General features: G+C 40.1%; 1 protein-coding gene across 4 annotated transcripts in view; it reads right to left on the reverse strand.

Moving 5' to 3' along the window:
* Positions 1 to 4234: 4234 nt before the first annotated feature.
* Rxfp2 (relaxin family peptide receptor 2) overlaps positions 4235 to 23315 on the reverse strand; it is a 62622-nt gene continuing 43541 nt past the window's right edge. For 2 of the 4 annotated variants that reach the window (XM_005317075.4, XM_005317076.3), the window contains 7 exons: positions 21348 to 21419; positions 21175 to 21246; positions 18561 to 18632; positions 15850 to 16079; positions 14664 to 15074; positions 10964 to 11182; positions 4235 to 5652 (listed from right to left, as the gene is read on the reverse strand). In XM_005317075.4, the coding sequence (XP_005317132.1) occupies positions 5393 to 5652; positions 10964 to 11182; positions 14664 to 15074; positions 15850 to 16079; positions 18561 to 18632; positions 21175 to 21246; positions 21348 to 21419 (1336 nt within the window). In that variant the 3' untranslated portion in view covers positions 4235 to 5392. The remainder of the gene's footprint in view (positions 5653 to 10963; positions 11183 to 14663; positions 15075 to 15849; positions 16080 to 18560; positions 18633 to 21174; positions 21247 to 21347; positions 21420 to 23315) is intronic. The other 2 variants (XM_078016148.1, XM_078016149.1) reach the window with 1 other exon arrangement.

A 23315-nucleotide genomic window follows, 5' to 3' on the forward strand; every position in this document is an offset into this window, starting at 1 on the left:
CTCGTGTTCACTCATGGTTCCATGGGGAAATCAGATTTTTTTTTAATCCTACAACCCTTTCCCCAAGAAAATACCAAGTCGTAAGTGATGAACATGACCGTGCACTTGTGACTATGTTAGAGGAGAAGGTAAGCAGCAGACCTACTGTACGCTTATGTGAGGAGACCAGTTTATGAGTTCAGGTTAAAATGATTGCTTGTTCATTAAAAAAGAATAAAGTTATGGCATTTGCATATAAATGGATAGAGATGGAGAATATCATACTAAGTGAAGTAAGCCAATTCCAAAAAAACAAAGGCTAAATGTTCTCTTTGATAAATGGATACTGATCCATAATTGGGGTGGGGGGCAGCATGGGAAGAATGGAGGAACTTTTATTGGGCAAAGAGGAGGGAAAGGAGAGGAGGGGGAAAGGGGAGGAAAGATGGTGGAATAAGATGGACATCATTACCCTAGGTACATGTATGACTGCACATATGGTATGACTCTATCTTGTATATAACCAGAGAAATAAAAACTGTGCTCCATTTGTGTACAATGGATTGAAATCATTCTTCTGTCATGTATAACTACTTAGAACAAATTTAAAAAAAAGAAAAAAATGATTGCTTTGTTAATCATCCTGATTACTCCATCACAAGATTTTTCTGGCAATAGGTCATCTAATTTTTAAATTGTGACTGACCTGCTTTTGAAAAACCTTACTGTCCGAGATGTTCAATATTCTTTACATGGCAGAAAAGTGCCCCTGTTGGAAGAAGTGGATTTCAGAATATTTGTGCCCTCTGCATTGATTCTTCCTTCTTTTGGAATTTTTGAGATGGGGGCTAAGTTGCCCATTCTGACATCAAACTTGAGATCCTCCTGCCTCAGCCTCCAGAGTTTCTGAGATTACAAGTGTACATCACCATGTCCAGTTTTAATTCCTCCTTTTAGTTTTCCAATGGAGCACAAATGGGCATATAAAAAGTTGCCTTTTTTACATGTTTTTATTAAAGCATGAATATCCCTGGGAAGTTGGGAATTTAATGATATTGGTGCTTCATATTAATTTTTAGGTGTTTAACACTGGGACCCTCAAGATGAGGTTTTATCTTCAAATACATAATATATTTGATTTTACCAGAAAGGGGACCAGACATCTGTTTTGTGATATGAAATGATTTTAGGGAAACTCAGTTACAGAGAGATGAGATTTAAAGGTATTGTCTGAGGTTATGCAGGTAGTTGATGTTGAATTGAAACTGTCTCCAGTCCCCTGATTTTTGACCCTGAATTTCCTTGCCTTAAATGTGTGTTGCCTGTAACAGGAAAGGATATGGCTTTCATTGCAAAATTAATGAAATTCAACACCACAACACCATGAGTTCAGATTATTGCCAAACCATTAAAAGTCTTATTGGTTCCAATGTGGTACAGAAATAATTTCTTCTTATAGTGAAACTAGTTATGAGTTGTGAAGTGCCACTGGGGGCTGGAGCCAGACTGTTGAGACAGTAGGAGATCCCTGTTCTGCAATTTCATAACTTGGCCTGTGGCTCCCTATTTCTTCATTTTTAATTTACTCCTTTTATATGTGTCATGTAGGAAAATATCCTGAAGACTTTTCTAATGAAATATATTGAATAATGGGTTTCAGTCAGCTTATAGATTTTAGAAAGTATTTCTCAAGAACTTTAAAGTCATCCACTGAGAAAGTCATTTAAAAAGAATCACCTAATTTTGTTTCATTTTTGTGGTTCTGGACTGAACATTACCATTATCATTATTAATGTGCATGTTCTATCTTGCCCCAAAAGAATGTAGACAACTGGCTTATAAACACTTCTTATTTCTCAGAGTTAGGGAATAAGAAAATGGAAATAATTATCTTCAATGTTTTGTTTCTTGAGTAAAGAAAAGACAACTTTTTATATGCCCATTTGTGCTCCATTGGAAAACTAAAAGGAAATATGCCTCATATGAATTCCTGGTTAATTTTGGAAGCTATAGTTATTAGCTACGCTTAATTTGTGATGGACTATCACATCTCATTTCTATTGTGTGCACGCTCTGGAGCTCTACATTAATTACTTACTTGGGAATAGTAGAGTGGATTGAAGAATCATCTGGGGTGAGATAAACTCTTGAACATGTAACGTGAGCAAATATGAAGCAAGTCATTAGGAGGGTGCAGGGTCTGCTATTGCGGCTTCATGAAGCCATGGAGTGAGTCCAGGTAAACCTGGCTCTGGCGCTCAGGTGGAAGGCGGGGGTGGGGGGAGGTGGTACTGCTACCTGTATATAAAGCTCAAACAGGAGTAATATCATTTAAAACCTTTGATCTTCAAGAAGCTACTTCAGCAACTACAATGGGGAGGCACAAACCATTTTGACACAAAAAAGCATTGAACCTTAAGAATGAAGGAAAATGACCAACAAGCTTAGCTATTTCCAACATAAATAATTCATGTACTCTCTGTATTCTCTTCTGAGGCTCCACATTGACTGTTAAGAATAGCATTTTCCTTTTAAGACATGATGTCAGTCACATACAGAAACATCATAGGGATGTGGAGCAGGTGATGTATCTTTAACCCCTCCCCCTGAGAGGTAGCATAGTCTATGGCATTTAAATTCTGGGGTGATATTGAGGTAATGTTTATATTTTCATAGAAAATGATTCATGAACTCAGGTGATATTTTCATAATCACATAAAAATACTAGGTTTGGAAAACAGGTTTTACGTAACACAAAAGATTTCATTCAATCCAGCTAAAAGACTACTATTTGCAAAAATCATACACATTTCTAATGGCCTTCCATCTGTGCAGCAGCGTGGAATGAGATTATAAGTCACTGAGCTATGAGATTTCAAATTATGCTATTCCTTGCAAGTTGTTGACCAATACTTCACTTCTGTTTTTCCGTTTCGTTGCCAATTTCCCTGAAGTCTCAGATCTTCTTCTTCTCATCATGCCAACTGCCCAACAACACTGAGCTGATGTTCCCCCAAACTGACCATTCTCAGAGGCTTGGTTCATGGACTGTGGACAGTGCTTTTCAAAAATGGGAGATACATGTTTGTACCAAAATTGAAATACCACAGGCTTAGGGTCAATCCCTTATTTATGCTCCTGCTGTTGGGAAATGAGTCAGGAAATAAATCATCTGGTGATCATCTTAGTCAGATTTCTGTCACTGTGATAAGATTATCTGAGATAAACAATAAAGAAGGAAAGATTTTTTTTTGGCTTATACTTTCAGAGGTTTTAGTCCATGGCTGCTTGGCTCTGCTGCTTCCGGGGCTGGGGTGGCACAGTGTATCATGGCAGAAGTGAACAGATGGAGAAAACCTGCTCACCTCATGGCAGTCAGGAAGTAAAGAGAGAGGAAGGGTTTGGAGTCCCAATAGTCCTTCAAGAGCATGCCCCGGATGACCTACCTTCCTTTAGTAGATCCATGTCCTCCTCTCAACAGCACCACAGGCTGGTGACCACGCTGTGAACAGAGGGGCCTCTGGGAGACATTCAAGATCCAAACCATACAGGGATCAAGGACTGGCGAAGGGCATTGCATAAAATGTCAGTGAATCTAGAGAACAAGTTATGAAGCAGTTCATCGTATCGAAGAGAAAAGAGGGAGAAATGTTTGAAACTATAAGAAAAAAGGGCAGCCTACTTAAAGGGGAGGAACGTCATTTCGAAGAGCCTCATGGGAAGATTTCACCTCTGGAAGAAATATATGACTTGATCAAAATGAAAGAACTCACATTATGACGTTAGTCAATATTAAGTAAAGAAGTAAATGACCAGGATGACTGTGACACATAGACTCTGAGTTACTTTGTATCCTGGATGGCGCTGGATAAAAGGGCATCTTCGTCACCCTAATGCCAGGTGCTGTGGCATTTTTGGTCAGATACATGTGTTTTATCTCTTTAAAGGAAACTCATAATGCAGTGAATGTGAAGAAATGGGTTTAAGATGTAAGATGTGGGCTGGGGGCTGTAGCTCAGTGGTCGAGCACTTGCCTAGCATGTGTGAGGCACTGGTTTTAATTCTCAGCAACAAATATAAATAAATAAAATAAAGGTCCACTGACAACTAAAAGTAAATACATATATGTTAAAAAAAATGTGAGATGTGTCTTGTTTAATGAGACTCAGCGCTTCCCAGCATATTCTTTATCAGGAGAAACATGCTTATCAGTCAGTAAACCTTATTCATGGTTATCATTAAACTTTAAATAATATATGGACAAATGCAAAATATATTTTTATTTTTCTCTTTTTTCCCCCACATATAAATTTTTAGTATAAAAATATCCAGGCCTTCATAAGCATTTTTCACTTTTGAAAAACAAATTCAAACTGTACTGATCTTTTTTTTTTTTTTAAAGTATGTGTAGGGGATTTATCCAAGTAAACAAATGTTCCCAAATCAAACCACTGTTCTAATTTCCTTCAAGACTTCTGGCCTTGTGTTCTATGAAGACAGAAGTTGCCAGCAATAGAAATACTGCTCTAAAGAAATTATACTTTAAAAATACTAAAATACGCTTGTTGGCAGTTGGGGTGCCCAATTTTTCCTTTGTACCCAGCGAAACTTTAGGAAAAATATCCTTTTTAAGATCTTAGCTCTTTCTTTTTGAATTATTAGCGGTATTTTTTTCATTTTTAAATACAAATGCAAAATGAAACACAAAGTCAATGTCATTGCATCTATAGTCAAAAATCTAACCTCTGCTTCAAAGTATCTTAGGTCTTCTGAGCTTAAATGAAAGCCAAAAAGGCAAATGGTCCTAGGGGTCATCAATGGGCCTTTCTGGATCTGTTAGACATGGCAACTTTGTACGAAGTTCTGCTTTCAAAGTTGCTACTCCAGCAGCCTCTGTAGGTAAGACTTGGGGTAGGTGGAACATCTTCAGAAATCCTTTGCTGTCCAAGCATCCACAGGATGCCAATAATTTGGTTTAATACTATGAGAGCAAGGAAAGAGATGTCAGATTTATGTTACCATGGCCACCCTGGAATAAGATGTTGTGACTATACTTTAAGGACAATGAAACGATGTAAAATGAAGAATGTAGAGTGTCTACATGTGGGCATTCGAGGGCAGGTTGGTGGTGCTGAGTAGCTAGAGGTCAAAGGCATGTCAGCCTGCCCTCTCTGGAGTCACTGTGTGTTTCAGGCATGTAAGGTGAGGAGAAGAGTCCTTCAGTGCCGTTCCCAGCCCAGTTCATGCGTAGTAGAGCTGCCACCGGAATGCAGGGCCAGAAGTCACTTATTCCACTGTGTCTGCTGTGCCGAAGGGTTGCCACTGACCAAGATGAAAAGCATTGTGGTCTCTATCTTCCCAAAGCTGTACCTGTTTTAGGTACCCTTGAAAGTCCAGTGATCCAAAGCCATTACTAGGAAACTGGTTTCATTATACTGTCCCCGAGGGTTATTTTGTTCAAAACCCCAAGTTTAACTGATGAGGAGTCATCTGTCCACACAATGGATGTAGACAGACTTTTTTTTTTAATTTTGAAAATGGATTTCCTCCGATGTTTATGCAGCAGTTGTTTCAACTTGTCCTTAAAGAAACTGGTGGTGAGCGTGTAGAGGATTGGGTTCAAGGCGCTGTTGACTGGAAGGAAAAAAATCACTATCCAGGAGGTGATTGTGCCTGGAGAAGGAAACAAAGCATGAAAACGAATTGAGAGTCAGGGTGTGTGTGTGTGTGTGTGTGTGTGTGTGTGTGTGTGTGTGTGTGTGGTGCTGGGGATCAAACCCAGGGCCTTGCACATGGTAGGCAATAAGCTCTACCACTGAGCAACACCCCCAGCCTGAAGGTGAGAATTTAAATAGACAAACACAACAACACTGCAGACAATGCTATTTATGAGAGGGTTACATAGGACATTTGTATTTCTTCTTACTTCAATGAGAAAAAATATCTTTGTTGGAAGAATGCAGGAGCTACAGGTTCAAAGTCTTCCCACTTAACTTTTCTGAGTTTTAGTAACTAGCTTGTCGATCCTTGGGACAAAACAAGAGGAAATAACTGAAACCTCTGTAAGCTAGAAATTGCTATGCCATGTATTTTTCTTGTTTTTATTGCCTTCACTTATAGAAAAATTAGAAAATGAGGAAATAATCCATAGAACAAGACCAGAAAACTTGTGGTCCAGAAGCTAGATTTGACCTTGGCAGTAACTGCATCCGGTCCTCAAGGCTTCTTATCCTGCCCTTGTGTACCAGAGATCTTATTTTTGAGGGGGAAATACTTGAAGAGGAAAGAGGAATGTGTCCCCCAAGTTTGATGAATTCTTTTGTGTGCAGTCTTACATCTGCTAATAGAATATTCAGGAAAGAGGCCAGAAAAGGCTTTTTGTGAGGAGAAATTTGGAGCGAGAGTGTCCTTCCCCAGTAGATCCTTTGCTGGGTTAGAATGAAATGCATTTCCCCCCTTTAAAGGCAACGTGCTCCTTTGGAGAAACACTTCTTAGCTCATTGACCCTGGACAAATCCCTTGCTGTCTCTGACCCTCACCGACCTTCTCTGTATAAGAAGGCTGCTGATAGCTGGCTGCAGTGGACATCCCTCTTCAAATTCTCACACCTGACCAAGATGCTGCCTCCTTCCACGTGGTCAAAAGCTCAAAGACCTCCCGATTGGGCGAAAAGCTGGGTAGTAAGACCAGTGGGACTTCCCCTCTTTGGTACTCTCTGACTCTGTCTCTAATCCTGCAATTTTCTAATCCTTTGGCCACTATAATTTTATTCTTTTCTTCACCTTGCTTTGTTTCTTAGAGATTTTAATTCTTCCTCTGTTTCTTTGCCATTTTTTCTCTGCTTACCTGACCTCCCTTCCCCTCCTTTCCTTCGTCTTCATCTCTCTTCTCTCCTCTTCTGTATTTGCCTCCCTTTTTCCCTATCCTATATTCTCTTCCTTCTTCTTAGTTTTTTAAACGGACAGAAAATCAGAAAATAAAATCTATACCCTATCTCAGATTTATTCAAGATTTCTACTATTTGTTGTTAATTTTTTTTTTAAATTAGATGATCTGAACAGTTAAGGAATGAAGAAAAGCGAAGTCGATTGGTTTTCGTCTGTTGTTCCTCACCAAATGAATTACGAACAGTAATCCTACCCCAACCTGTTGGAGAAACAATTCTTGAGAGCACTTACTTTCATTTAGGCAAAGACAAAAGGGCGGTGAAGACTCCATGGGTAATTTGCACTCTGCATGAGGCTTCCTGTTAGTCTCAGGGAGACTCCTAATTTAAAATCAGCAGCTGAGTTCTGGGACAGGAGGGCTAAAGCTGGTTTTATCTTTTGGGCTTTGTGATGGATTTCTTTCCTAGATCCACCAAGGTGTCCCAGACAAACCTCCAAGTAGTGAACATAAATGTAAAGGAGGACTGATGTGTGGCTCAGTCCTGTTTCCACAGGACATTTTTTCCTGTTCTAGGGACCTTCGTGGAGGTTGTAGTTAAGCTGATCACAATCTAACCTGTCCCAGGCTCTCCCAGGAGCCTGGTCATTCCTGCGGCCATCAAATGTCTTTGCTTTCCAGTGGCCTCCTGATTCTAAATCAGAGAGCGCTGTGGGCCAATTTTGACCCCAACCCCACCAAATATACACATTGAAGTCCCAGAATTTATGCATGTGACTATATTTGGAGACAGAGCTTTTCAAGAAGTAAGTTAAAATGAGGTCATTAGGGTGGGTCCTATTCTAATCTGACTGATGTCTCCAAAGGAAGGGGAATTAAGGACCCTGGAAGAGAGATCCAGGATGTCCACACCAAGCAAAGGCCACATGAAGACACAGCAAAGACTTCTATCTGAATGACAATGACAGAGGCCTCAAGAAAAACCAAACTGTGATAGGAATTTGGGGAACCCAAATACTTGTCCTTAGTCTGTGTTCCTGATCTGGGCCTAGACCTGTGTTCTTGCCTGCAAAAAGTAACACTTGGAAAAACTGGAGCCAAACTGTGTGACTCTGCCCTGGCTCCATGTCTAGTGCAGCCCCCACTGTCCCTCTAAATATGAACACTCCACACCAAGAGGTTTCGGTCTCTCCCTCTGGAGATGGTCCGGCATTCCTCCTTGAATGTGTATTCTTTGCTTTACCTCAAAGGATATCTCTTTCTTTATGAGATAGGGATTTGAGGACAAAGAGAGAAATGCTGGGAGCTATCTAGAAGCCATGTGTGAAGTGAAAGTGTGGCTGTAAATCTTGAGCAACATGCCCTTGGCCCACCCCTTTATAACATAAGGGAAATACGCAAGTCCAGGGAAAACTGGTGTGAAATTGTGCAGCTCCACCCTGGATCCATCTCCAGTCCAGTCCCTGATACAGCCCTCCTATGATATTGGACCCTCAGCTCAAGTTAGGGCTGCTTCTCAGTCTTGAGGTAGCCCGCATTCTACCTTGGATGTACATCTACCTTTCCTAAATGAACTTCTGTTTTTGACTTTGTCTGATTTCTGCTGAAATTCTTTTTGGCCACAGGTGCCAAGAATCCCATTGGTCCTGGGTTCAGTTCCCCCTTGCTTCTGGGAACCTCTCGGACCCTTCTCTGGAGACATCTCTTCTCCTATGACATCTTGATATAGCCTGCATTCTCCCTTGAATGTGTATCTGCTTTCATAAATAATCTGTCTCTGTCTCTAACTGGTGAATGATAAAATTCTTTTCTATCTCATATGCCAAGGACCCCATTTGTCCTGAGTTGAGGTTCCCCTCTTTGGGAACTCCTTGGACTTTTGGTGACAAAACCTGTGGTCACTTTGATCTTGGTTTCCTAGCCTCCAGAAATGTGAGAAAGTAATTTTCTGTGATACTTTATTCTGATAGCCCTCATAGTTCAATAAAAAGAGAAAAAGCCTCAAGGAGCTAAGATTCACAGAATATTAAAAAAGGGAAGACATATGAGAAATCGTCTAGGTGAGATGACATTTCTAAGCTCTCTGCATGGATCAATGATTGGGTCAGGACTGGAAACTGGATCTCCTGTCTCCATCCTTTCCATCATCTCGGATAAGCTCAGCTTCTCTAATCAAGGACGGAAGCTCTGCTTGGAAGCTCACGTGTTGTGGGTGGCCTTGTGTGTTCCTGACACAGGTCATTCTTCCTAGGTCACAGGCCAGCAGAAGCTTTTCCATTTATTGAATAACCTTAGGTGAAAAACACTTTGGAAATCTCAAAGATGAGTAAGGCGTGGTCTCCTTGTTCTGAAGCTTATAACCTGGAGGGGGCCATGGATCCATTCAAAATCAGTGCTGATGTGGGTCAACTCAGGAAGGCGAAGAGTGCAGTGCAAACAAGATGTGGTGGGCAGTTAAGGATCTGGCTGGATGGAAGGGGTGAGAGAGGTCTGGAAAACTACTTTAGAGGAGGGAGTACTTGCACTCAGCCTTGTAAGTCAAGAAGGGGTGTTTAATAGGCAAGAAAGGATGGAGAGTACAATCCAGGTAGAGGGAAGAGTTGAGCAAAGGCTGATGTCATTTCAGAAAAGTGCAGAAGCAAAAGCCCCATCATTCCAAAGGGTCTGATCATAGAAAATGTGAGGGTGGGGTGGGAGATAAGAAGCTTTACGATGCTAATCCCAGCATTTGGACTTTATTCCATGAACAACGGAAGCCAATGTACAGTGTAGTCCTGCTGACTTTGAAATGATAGGATGCTAAAATTGAGATGTCCAGGTAGTGGTCATAGATTGGACATTATTCAAGAGAACATCTGTGACCATTAATATTTAATGGACTCTCCTCTTCATGTACAACTAGCTCTGCCCAAGTGATCTCACACAAAGTCTTTTGGCTTCTTCTCTACCACCCAGGCCAGCAAAATCTCCCAAGTGTTTAGTCCTGATCTCCCTTCTGATTTTAACTCCCACTTCACCTGGTTCAAGGGACATCTATGCTTGCTTGTGAAAATGAAGTCTCTTGGTTAAGGGACCACTGTGGCCATCCTGTGCCATGTGCAACAAGGCATTTGACAAAGTTTCACACAACTGTGCACAAGGCAGAGGGAAAGAGGTTGCTATGGTTGCTTATAGATCTGCTATCCACTGAAATGATGAGTTTTTCAATCAACAAGAGTCAGGCTAGAGCCCTGGGAGGCTTCCAGATGATTGTGATCTCTAGATCCCAGAAATGGCTTCAAGTAGAATTTTAATTTATTATTATTATTTGATACTAGTAATTAAACTCAGGGGTACTCGGCCACTGAACCACATCCTCAATTCTATTTTGTATTTTATTTAGAGATAGACTCACTGAATTGCTTAGCACCTTGTTTTTGCTGAGGCTGGCTTTGAACTTTCAATCCTCTTGCCTTAGCTTCCCCAGCCGTTGGGATTACAGGCGTGTGCTGCGGTACTCAGCTAAAATCCTAATTAACGAAGGTGGTTTTCTCTGGTTGAAGTAAGATTGTCAGTTGAGAACCTGGTCTTTGGGATGAGGCACGTTTACGGTACAGCTAGCATTCCATAGAGCCCAGTGTGACTGACATTTTGTGGCTAAGACATGCAATAGACTGGTGGTTCTATCTAGTTGTGTGTACATCAGAATCACAGGGGAGCTTTTGCAAAGCACCCTGTACATGCCTGGGCCTCCAGAAACAAAATCAAAACCTCTGGGTGGAACCTGGCCATGTATATTTTATTGTTGTCATTGTTGTTGTTTTCCATGTTTCTGGTTAAGAACCACCATCTAGCTCATGTGCAAGCAAGATGCTCAGACTTATTTTCTCCCTAGCTCCCATTTTTTTTTATTATTCCTCACTGAATTGCCCCACTACCCAGTTTCCATCTCAGCATTCCAGTTACAAAACACTAAGGGAAATAATAACTCTTCATACGGAGGTCACAGGTGTTCATGGAGAATTTACTAGGTGTAAGGCACTGTCCTGGATTCTGGTCTCATCCAACAAAGGGCATAAAAAAGGAATGTAGTTGAGAATGACAGAGGGAACCGACTGACCTGGTATTTCCACTCTGAGGAGGGAAAGGATTTTAACGACAAATACAGGAATCCAGCAGATGGCATCAGAGAACACAATAAAAAAGAAGCGATTTGCCACAGCCACTTCTTTTCCAATGTGATTCCTCACTTCTGCTGTCTGCAAGGCGGTTTTTTGGATGGAACAGAACATAGTAATGTAGGAAAACACAATGATGAGAAATGCCAGCAAGTTCACACCTGTGGGGAAAAGCACATCTCTTAACATCTCAGGTGTAGAAGTCAATGGTAAAATACTGGGGAACTTAGGTGTTATGGCACCTCTTAAACTTGTGCTTCCAAGAAGCATTCTTTTGTATCAGCCTAGGGTTATTCTGTTAAAATTCCCAAGTTTAAGAAAACAAGATAAAGGAATTGGGTTTTCCAACTCAAAAAGATGTCAAAGACATAGATCCTTTTTTAAAAAATATATTTTTAGTTATAGATGAACACAATGCCTTTGTTTTATGTGGTGCTAAGGAGCGAATTCGGTGCCTTACATGTGCTAGGCAAGCGCTCTATCACTGAGCCACAATCCCAGCCTAAAGACATAAATCCTTTATGAAAAATTATAGACTTCTGAAATTCACATCTAGATATATTAGGAAGTAAACTCTGGCTTTTCTAAAACATAATAAAGCTATTTTTGTTCTCACAACCTGCAAATTCAAACCTTAAGGGATTGCTATAATCATACACATGTCTCAAAAAAAAAATACAACCCCATTTCCTTATCTTATACATATGAATAAGATAACCTTGTAATTTATCATGAATAGAATTGCCTCAGAAACATTATTCCTTGTGTTGTTTGGTCTTAAATAAAAATAATACATAGAACAAAAATGCTTTTTTTTTCTTATTTTTCTCTAGATTGCTCACAGTATTTTAAACAACTATGGGTTCAGAACCCTTTAGATTCATCTCATAAAATGAAGTCAGAAAGTTACAAATTTAACTATATAAATCACTCTTTTGGGGCCAAAAATAGTCCCAAGATTCTCACTTAGCCTCACTTTCCCTGAGGCACAGACTTTATAGTCTCTTAGTTTGCTCTATTCTTGCTGTAATAAAAACCCTAAGAGATTATCTCATTCTTCATAATGAACATAAAATTTGCACAAAATTTCATAGTTGCTTAAAACATGTTTAAGACATAAATCCTTTATGAAAAATTATAGACTTCTGAAATTCACATCTAGATATATTAGGAAGTAAACTCTAGCTTTTCTAAAATGTAAAAATGCTATTATTGTTTTCACAAAATAGGCTCGACTGTATGTAAGATTGGTGAAGTCTAGGAAAAATAATTTAAGTTCAAGGCTATTTTTTTTTTAAACCCCAAAGCTTCATATTCTGTGGAATCTCATTATACAGCTAAACAATGGAGTTTTATAAAATTGGTGTATCTTAGGCCAGAAAATAAAATGATGGTTAGAAAATGCTCCTCCAGACCAAATTCTGAAAACAGACTTCCAGAAAGAATGAAAAGTGTGTGTTCTCAATGTACCGTGGTAGTGGATGGATTGAACAATAGGGGAAGCTACACTACGCTGACAACTTTTCTCTCAATCTAAAACTGTTCTTTAGATTATTAAAAAATAAAAAATTTAAATTAATTTTAAAATTGTATATTCTTAAAACAGAAAAAAAAAGTATTCTAGGACGAGCTCTAGGACTCCTATCACATGCAAACCATGCATGTGATGCAGTGACAGACAATAAGTATGACAGCAACAAGTACATGGTGTGTGTGTGTGTGTTGTGTTACTATCTCTGTATCTGAAATACATCAGAGGTTCTTAACCACTTTTAGTGGACCCCATGCTTTAATTGTAAGATCCAGTTGCACCAAACTTTTTTTTTTAATATCTATTTTTTAGCTGTCGCTGGACTCAATTATTTATTTTATTGCATTCATTTATTTTTATGTGGTGCTGAGGATGGACTTAGAGCACCCCACATGTGCTAGGCGAGCATTCTACCGTTGAGCCACAATCTCAGCCCTTGCACCAAACTTCTTTAGTCCAACATCTGGACCAGCCCCTGGCTTCGGGCCTTGGAAACCACTGTGCCTTTTCCTAGTACACGGCCCCCACACCCACCTTCCTCTGCCTTCACTTAGCTATGCCTCCTTATCCTTTGGGCCTCCGTTTGGATTCGTTTCTACTGGAAAGCCTTCCCTGGTGCTCAGGTCTGGGACTCCTAGAACATCCTGTACTCTTCTATCATGGCATTTATAAGCCTGTGATGTAAGGACGTGTTTACTGTCTCCATCTTCCTCTGCAGCTGGTGAGGTTTGTAAGGGCCAGATCTATTTTACCTCTAGTACCCAACAGAATGCACAGCCCACGGCAGGCGCTGCATCCATCCTGTTGACTCAACAAATGTCATGTGGGGTGTGTGTGTCTAGGAAGTGCACCTACCCAGGATTAAGGAAGAAACGAGTCATGAGGGATACAGAGAACAAACAGCCTACTCTACCCTGGGAGTGACATATCTATGAACAAAAGCTACCACACAGGGTGGTGTGTGAGGAGTATTATCAGAGGAGTGCAGAGGGAGTATTTTGTTTTCTAGAGGAGGAAGAAAAGGAGTAGATGGAGAAGAAGGGGAGCAATGGTTAGAGCCAGGTGGAACAATGGTTAGAGCCAGGTCATGATGAGTTGTAAGTGACTCATTTAAGCCTGGTCTTGAAAGTGGTAGGGGACCATTGAAGGTCTCTGAGCAGAGGGGTACCCAGTCTTTGGATAGGGAGGGAGATTATAACGAGAGTGGTGAACAGAAAAATGGGAGGAGGGGAAGGTCTGGAGGTGGAAGGACCAGTATCCGCTAAGGTAATTATCCCAGGTAGAGGCGGGAAGGTTTCAAACTGAGACAATAGCAGCAGGTGGAGGCTGGAAGGAGCCTAAGACAGAGGCACAGTTTCATGAATATTACTTGGTGGCAAAAAAGGACCACAGAACTTGTTGTCTACATGCTGATGAGGAGCAAGAAGGGAAGGGGAAATGAAAATGGTCATATGCTCTAATTAAAGAAATGACCCAGGGATGACCTTAAGATTAAGCAGAATTAATACACATTATACTATAGAATTTAAAAGAAAAACACTTGAAGGTGCTAAATTTGTCATTCGTATAGGGTCTTTTCTAAAAAAAAAAAGGGGGGTTCATAAACCTGGGTAGGGTTTCAGGACTAGGCACTAAACTAGAATTCTTCCAGCTCACAGTAACTGTATGTACACATGAAATCAAAGGTTTATAGAGATGGGGCTGGGGATGTGGCTCAAGCGGTAGCGCGCTCGCCTGGCATGTGTGTGGCCCGGGTTCGATCCTCAGCACCACATACCAACAAAGATGTTGTGTCCACCGAGAACTAAAAAATAAATATTAAAAAAATTCTCTCTCTCTCCTCTCTCACTTTCTCTTAAAAAAAAAGGTATATAGAGATCATAAAAAAGAAATCCACAAATCCCAATAGCATGCCTTTGTTTTCTGCACTATTTCTCTGTAATAAAAAGTTAAAGAAAAGCTTCTAGAAATACATAGAACTTTTCTTTAACAAGGATAGAATCTTGACTCTATTTCTTTACTTTCTGAAATAGACAAATCTACCTTTTGCTGAAGTTTGTGGTATTTGCATCGAAATGATATTTACCCAGGAAATAAAGAATAGAATTTACCTAGGAAAATTCCAAGAGAATATCCTCTGCTTCCAATATCTTCTGTTTGGTCGTAATAAAGTGGGAAACATACTCCATTTTTCCCATAAAAGTTTCCAAAATAATCCTCGCTCCAAAAGGGAATTACAGCAATTAAAAATCCCACGGTCCAGATGCAAATGAGGATGACCAAGGTCTGCCGCTTCCCGGGACGAATGTTACTGAAGGGGAAGACGATGACCAGAAACTTCTCCAGGGTTAAGAAGGTTAGCAATAGGACAGAGACTTCAGTGGACAGCATGGCCAGGAACCCCATGAGGCGGCATGGTAAACTCTCCATCCACAGCAGGGCATACTTCTGATATTGCCCTCGGTATTTTATATCAAAAAAGCCGATGAAAAACAAGTAAACGCCCATCAGACAGTCAGCACCTGTGGACAAATCAAAGCAACCGATTGTTCCCAGCATCTCTCATGTTAATTTTCTGATTAGGTCTGTCTAGCTCCTCATCCTGTATTAAATGAACTAGTGTAATCATCTACTGGAATATCAAGAAGCCAATGGACTTCAAAATCTATGCTATTTCTCAAGAACCATACCATGACTTTGTTTTATAATTAAAAAGTGGGGAGGTAGGACCTTTTTGCAGGGGAAGAGTTAGGTTTAAACCCTAAGCATGTATTACTGGCAGTGAATAAAAGGTATCATTTTCTGAGCTTGAGAAGTGTGGGTGTTACTGTAATTGAAGTTAATTAAGCTTAGTTTATAACCCACAAAACCATCTCCATAATCCATCATTTGAATTATCACTTTGTTTCCCCATTTCCACGACATAAACTCCCAGGGTAGGTCATTATAAGATTATGCAAACTATAATATAACTATAAGGGCTGGGGCTGTAGCTCAGTGGCAGAGCACCTGCCTAGCATGTGTGAGGCACTGGATTCAATCCTTAGCACCACATCAAAATAAACAAATAAAATAAAGCATGCCGTCCATCTACAACTACAAAAATGTTAAAAAAACATATATAGCTACAAAAAACTACATTTACATATTGCAAATAAATTTTCCCACCATATATAGTTCATATTAGATGTCATTTGTTGAAGATCTCTCTATACAATACATATGCCACATACTATATATCTCTAGCACAGAGCTCATAGAAGATACCCTGTCTACTTATATAGGAAACATACTTACAACAAAGGATTTTGATGGACATAGCGTGAGTTGTATTTTCAGCTTTAATGAAAGATCTCATGCCAATGACAGAAAGATTTCCAAAGCAGGTAATGAAAGCTATAACCCAGACAAATATTCTGAGGATATTGTTAGCCAAGAGGTCCTCAAATGAAGAAATGCCGTCAGTCGAGGGCATACATATTCGGACATGGGGAGCATAGGAGCAGTATCGAAAGTTTTTGAAATAACTAAAGTCAAAGGGAAAAAAAGAGTCACTTCATAGTAATGATACAGAAACTACAGCTGCAGGTAGGCAACTTTGCTATGTTTGTTTGCTTTTGTTTGTAGTGACTACCTAATTAGAGGGCTCCTCATTAAATAAGGTGTTACTCTAGGCAGTGTCCTCTTAGAGATAAGGAACCTAAAGGACATGGAAGTTCAGAAGTGGCTTGGCTGAGAGCCGGGGGGGGGTATGGGAATTTGAAGCCTCAGGGGCTCTACTTGTTCACATTGGATTATTCTCTCACTGGGTATTATTAGAAATGGATTATTATTGCTAAATCTACCGACATCCAGGGACTTGTGCTGGGAATGTAAGAATCCTACTGTAGCTTACTGAAAACATCCCCGATTTGTCCTTAGTATTAAATAGTGAGGTCTCCTTCAAGTGCCTCCTTTTCCTTAACATGGGCAGGTAAGGGTTGGTTTCTGAGACTAGGAAAATTCAGCCTCCCCAGAGTGGGGAGAAGAAGCAGCCGCCTTAAACACAGATTACTTACCAGGGTCTGGAAGCACTTAATTTCTAGAGGAAAATATAGATTTGTTCAGATTTGTTTGTGGTCACTGAATTTACGAGCTGGGGAATCTCGAAGTGTTGGAATTGGTGAGATCATTTGGCTTATGGCCATCCCCCAAACCTGTGTGTTTAGGATTTTCTCCCATAAAACTAATTTCTTCTTTTATTACCTCTGAAAGTTCATTTCTCTGTTCTTTTTAATTTTTTTTTAAAGTCTAATCCCTTTTTTTTTTTTTCTCATCTCCCATCTTGGTTTTCTACGCAAGCCAGTTAAACAAAGCTTTCCTTGGCCACAATGACATGGTCTTGGTGAGGGGACCCTGGGCTGCCCTGAGCCACCTTCTGCTCAGAACAATAACTTCTTCTAGCCCTCACACAAGCCAGACTCAGGCCCTCCACAGAGTCTTGCTATTGCTTCTCTCTGATTGGAAGATTCTTCTCCTGGACATTGATAGGACTGCCCCCTCCCTCCCTTCATGTCTACTCAAATGCCACGTCACTTGGACTTCTACCTAAGTCATCTAAATCCTCTTCCTATGCCTTCTTTGTTTTGCTTTACTTATTTTCCTAGCATTTAATACCCGATTATTTATTTGTTTGTTTACTGAGGTTCTAAAGCGCCCCAGGACAGACATTCTCTCGTTCCTCACTGTGTTCTCAGCATCTAGAAGAGTGACCGGCACCTTCTAGGTACTCAGCAGACATTTCCTAGATCAGCACGTGGGTGATGGATAATCAAGAGCTGGGTGTGTCAGGTAGAGACACAGTCCACCTGCCTAAGATTTGGTATCCAATTAGAAACTTGACATAGGATTTTTATTTATTTTTTTCTTTTCCCTGACACACATTTGACCTCTTGGTTCTTTGGCTATTCCATTATCTCCACTGTCTTCTTTAAGTTCTTCCACTGTGACCAGATAGCAGGTGGAAGGGATGGAAGTGATGAGGTGGAGTTATTTCAATGAGGAAAGGACAGGGAAGATGAAAGACATCAGTCACTCATCAGGGAGCGAGCTAAGCTAATATTGGTCGGGTCCTTCCTGACCTTGACTTGAGGCCTATATTGAAAATAGGAGTTTCTCCATTGAATTCTAAAGCATCTCTATTCTAAGAACACCTCACCTCTGCCTGCAACAAGGAACTGATAGCCTCTTTAAATATTTATGTAATGGTGCCACAGGAAGGGAAATGAACAAAACCACGTGGGTATGCGCCAAACACCTGTCCATCACGCCTCTACTGTAGCACAGACTTAAACAAAATGTTCTCCCAAAAGAGCACCTTCACATCAACACTTTCATCCACTTGCTGCACCCAACTTGTGATCTTACGAGTGAGTCCTCCCTATTTTTGTGGATAACAATGGTTAATTTTTGAAATCATGAACATATAGATTATACAGTTGATAAAGAAATGATTATGTTATAAACACATATATCAACACAACTTCGTGCACTTTAGCCAGATATATTAAAGTGACTTAACAAAAACTACTAGAAAGATTAATTACCTCCATTTTGTAGTGCACTTAGTAACAGTAACAACACCTGGAATTTATATAGCATCTTGCTTCCTAAGGGCTCAAATCTTAGAGCAGCCGACTGCTCACTCATGTGAAGTGAATTAATGTTTCCAGGTCGCCTGAGTACCACTTAGCCAGTGACTTCATCTTGTGTAATATGTGGCATTCTGGTACCCTGATCTCTTATTGGGCCTCAATTGGATAAACATCGTGTTTCCAGAGAGAAGGGTCATTCATGTCGGCGCATCATAATATTGAACTCTATTTGACAGGGACCAAAGGTGACAAAATTAAAAAGTTCTCAATAAAAGACTTTTGTTGCATAAAAACACATTGCAGTGATACAGTAGACAAGACAACATGTGAAACATTTCACTATGTTTTCTTGTCCATTCTTTCATACATACATACATGTGAGAAAGATTCCTCATGGGTTGGAATATTCCTGTGTTTATATTTGGAATCTCTATCCTTTCCAGGTCTCTGGAAAATATACACAATAGGTTTAATGTTTCTAGGGTTCAACTTCATTAATAATTGCATTCTTTGTCAGCTCCTCCAAAGGTTTCAACATTTTATGTTACCAGATCAAATTAGGAGGGAAATTTTAGAGTATGCTTTCTCAGAATATTATCCTTGGAGTTCGATTTGTCATTCACAGGCAGAACTACATTCCAGTAGAACATTTTCATTCATTTCTTTGGTTTAAAAGCGGCAAGGGACTGTCCACTTGGGGCCACCATAAGCTGAGCAGCTTTTCCCTTCTGGGCCCTTCTGTCATGATGTTCTGCCTCACCTCAGGCCTACAGCAACTGAGTCAGCCAACCATGGACTAAACCTCTGAAACAGTGAGCCCCAAACTTCTCCTCCTCTAAGTTGTTACAGTCAGGTGATTTTGGTCCCAGTGATGGAGAGCTGACTGACACAACCCCCAGTGGCTCTCACTCTTACAGTGAATGCCCTCCTCTTGGAGTATGGATGGAATCTGAGATTATGACAAGAACTGAGTTCTCACTGGAGGGCTCATAGGGGGGCGCCATCTAGTTACATGAGCCATGTACGTATTCTACAGGAGTTCTTTAAAAGCTGAGCATTTTTTTTTTCCAGTTGTTGGCAGTAAAGTTTATGAGAACCCAGTTTAGGTGGCATGAACTTCCAACGTACAGAACTAGGAGATAATGAAATGGAGATTGCTTTAAAAAAAAATAGTGAGGGGCTGGGTTCTAGCTCAGTGGTGGAGCACTTGCCTAGCAGGTGTGAGGCCCATCCTCAACAATGCAAAAACCAATCAATCAAAATAGGCAGAGCTGTCTTGTGATTATGAAGTTGGTCTGCAGTCTGATCTGATCACATAGAAGTTAGAAGGTTCTGTTCAGGGCTGGTTCTCCCAACCTGTGAACATCACCAAAGTGAATTTTGTGGGAAACTGAATTTAAATATCCATTTCTTCCCGGTTTATGGATCATGAGGGTTGAAAAACCATGGAGGCAGCCAGAGTAGCTCCGGGTAAAGACAACCATTTTCTAAGATAAGAGTGGGAAGCATAATTCTGATTCCTCTACCTCTCCTTAGATACTCTCAAAAGGCTTCAATGAAACTGCCCAACTGTTTTTCTTTTTTTTTTTTGGTACTGGGGATTGAACCCAGGGGTGCTTCACCACTGAGCAACATCCCCAGTTCTTTTTGTTTTTTATTTTGAGACAAGGTCTTGCTAAGTTTCTTAGGGCCTTGCTGAGTGGCTGAGGTTGGCCTTGAACTAATGATCCTCCTGCCTCAGTCTCATGAACTGCTGGGATGATAGGCGTGCATCAACATGCCCAGCCCTACACTGTTAATTTATCCAGAAACTTCTACAAATGAAGACCCTCTTTAGACTGAATTACAACCTCTTCAGGACAGTGTGCATTAAGAGCTACTATGTTTTCAGAAAAGAGATGGAGGAAGAACAATCTATAACAAACAATCTATAACAAAGGAAATGTTTTGCTTTTAAAAATATATGATTGAAAGATGCCTGGCTTTTTGTCCGTTTCTTTTTGGCTAATCTGAATAGGGATTTCCTAATATGGTTCTGAGTTTCCCTTTGCCTATAGGGTCCTTCATAGGGGAGTCACTCTACTCTGTGAAACTCGAGGGGGCTCTTATGCTACGGAACCAGCACATGACTCTAGTAAGAAACTCTGAGCTCCTTCCAAAGGTCCTCACTTTCTTTCTTTTGCTCTCTCTGTTCCTCTTTGACTAATCACAGCTTTAGCTTTATGTGGATGATGTGATTGTGATTAATACCTTCTAATATCCTAAAACACAGAGAACTTAATCTTGCATTAATTTCCAATAAAAACCTATTCAACAAAAATAAAAAGTGACATTAAGGATTGATCTTTGGAATTAAATAAAGAAATGCTTCAGGCAGAAATCAGGCAATACTCTGTTGAAAACAAACAAATAAACGTTAGCCAACAAATCGTCACCTAGGGAAAGAAATTATGAGGTTCAAAGAATAATGGGTAGAGTTCTTGACACCATTGAAACCTAATCTGATTGATGTTTTAAGATACTAAACAACATTACTTATCTACATATTTTTGAGAGAATTTTTTTACCTATTGAAAAGTAAAAATCTTGCAACGTAGGCCCGTTTCACGTAGCTTCTTACAGAAAAGGTAAAAGGGAAAAAGAAGGCAAGTCTTACATAATTTGTTTTTTTTTTCCATAATTCTAGAAACAAAATTATTGCAAATTTAATTTTTTGTTAAAATTGTAAGATGAGATTTTTCCATATGAACCCAGTTTTCAGGAAGAAGAGATATATGTTTCAAACACAGAAAGTGGCTTTGATACAACTGAATGGTAAAAAATGTGCCTCTGCTATCATTCAGTATATAATTGATGGTAGCCGTGGTATTCACAATCACCTGAGGGTGCATGCTCCTGTGTGTGAAACACCCATCTAAAAATCAATGTGTCTCTCAGTAAAATACATCCACTAAAATGATAATGGACATAATTGTGATATTTTACTTACAGAGACTGAAGTTGTTTAAGACTTCCAAACTGGTTCTTGTGGAGATACAAAAGAGGATTGGATGACAGGTTCCTTTTTTACCATTGGAGGAAGGGGAAGAGAAGTATGGACGTTATTATTTCGAAAACCTAAGATGTTGCCATTTATATCTGATGATCATGGGAAGAACTTACAGTTTTTGGAGAAGCTTCAGGTCTTTAAACAGGTGGACTGGTAGCTCCATTATCATGTTGCTAGACAGATCCCTGTTGATGACAGTGCAAACCCAAAGCAATTACCTTAGAAGTAATTGACACAGTTATCACTCTGCAGAGTTATCATCACCCCATTTTGATATAACAGAAAATACGAATTCAATTTAATTAACCTGATAACCTGTTACACAACAAGGCCATGTGAGTCAGCCAGATGGATGTATTTTCCACCACTTACAGGCTTGTGACATTTCTTTCATCCAGTTCCTGTCTGGAATTTCCTTTCACACCCTCTCCAACACATCCTGGCTTTAATATCTGCTTTGATTAATTTCCTCTGTTTTAGGTACTCTTTGTACTACCACTCATGCTCCTGATTCCTACGTGCTTCATGTATGTGATCTCTTGTTTATCCAAATAACCTTTTTTGAGGTCAACTCTTGCGACTTCTATTTATTTTGCATTCCCACTGAGACAATCCACCCACATCATCTTAAATGGACAAATGTTTACCTCTTAAAAACATTCCTACATAGGACTATTTTTGTATAAGCAAATGAGAGTTTAGAATTAAATATGATAGCATCATTCAATCTGTGTATGCTGGAATCAGAAGAAATCAACACTGTTTAAGAACCCAGAATATCTTTCTGCGTCAGAGAAAATGTAAAAGATAAAACAGATGCACAATTGCCTAATTAAGAGCGAACAAAAAGTCTTAACTGTTCTTGACACTTTGGAGCTGCTGACGGAAATGTGGGAGTTACAAGGAAATGTGGGAGTTACAACTAAGAGTTCTTTCCTTAAAGAAGCTTTAATTTAGAGTAACAACTACTGTTCATTGGGGCCCAGTGGGAGGTAACTAGGTCATTGGGAGCCTTATCCCCCAAAAGAGATTAAGGTAGTTCTCCTGGGATTACAGTTAGTTTCCATGAGAGTGAGTTTTGCATTTTTAAAAATGCAAGCCTCATCCCAATCCCTCTCTGGCTTGTTGTGTGTCCTAACATGTGACTCCTTCAGTACATGCTAAGTCCAAAATGTCATTTGCATGACGCCTTCACTAGAGGCTGCATCAATGGGGCTGCCTGATTTTGGACTATCAGCCTCCAAACCTTGGGTTAAATATACCTATTTTCTTCATAAACCCAGCATCAGGTACTTTGTTATAACAATAGAAAATGGACTGATATAACCAGATTACAAATCAAGGAAAGAATGAAGCAGGTGCAATCACAGAAGGGAAGACAGTAGGTAGAAGAAAGGAGTCGTCAATCTTGGCCTGAGAAATTAGGAAGTGTTTCAACAAAGCTCAATGACTTTAGATGGGGTAAAAGATGAGCAGCTTTTTTAGGTGACAGTAAAGTGTGACAAGATAAACAAATTCTTGGAATTGAATGTTGTCTTTAGGAGTCAGCAAGTGGTCCAACATGGGTAAAGGAGAAACAACGTGGGGGAAGCATAGTAAAAGTGAGACTGGAAGTTCTTGGAGACAAGATGGGAGGGTTATGAATACACTCCAAGGCAGTCTTCTGCAGAACATTTTCCAGGCATCAGAATCACTGAGGTTTCTTAGAAAGATCCCATTTTCAGGTATCCAATCCAGAGTTACCATATCAGAATCTCAGGGAGGAATCCTGGTAACTTGGATTTAAACTAATAAACCTAGGATTCCTCTGCACGTTAACATTTGAGAGCCATGTCAGGCCAAACATCAGGCAACAAGGAGTGAGGACACTGAGCAGGATAATGGCATCTTAGGCTCTGAGTCATGGGATGACAATTACATCAGGAACAGAAAGAAAGGCTGAAATGCTAGAAGAGAGAATCGAGGTAAGAGGCTTCTTCATGGCCAGGTGAGAGCTGATGAAGACTTAACAGGGACATTAGCATGGTTTAGGGTCTGGGAAAACAGCACGTTAAGAGAAAGCAGAGGACCAGGGAGCAGTC

Source organism: Ictidomys tridecemlineatus, chromosome 6 (genome assembly GCF_052094955.1).
Source record: "Ictidomys tridecemlineatus isolate mIctTri1 chromosome 6, mIctTri1.hap1, whole genome shotgun sequence".
In the NCBI taxonomy this organism is placed as follows: Eukaryota; Metazoa; Chordata; class Mammalia; order Rodentia; family Sciuridae; genus Ictidomys; species Ictidomys tridecemlineatus.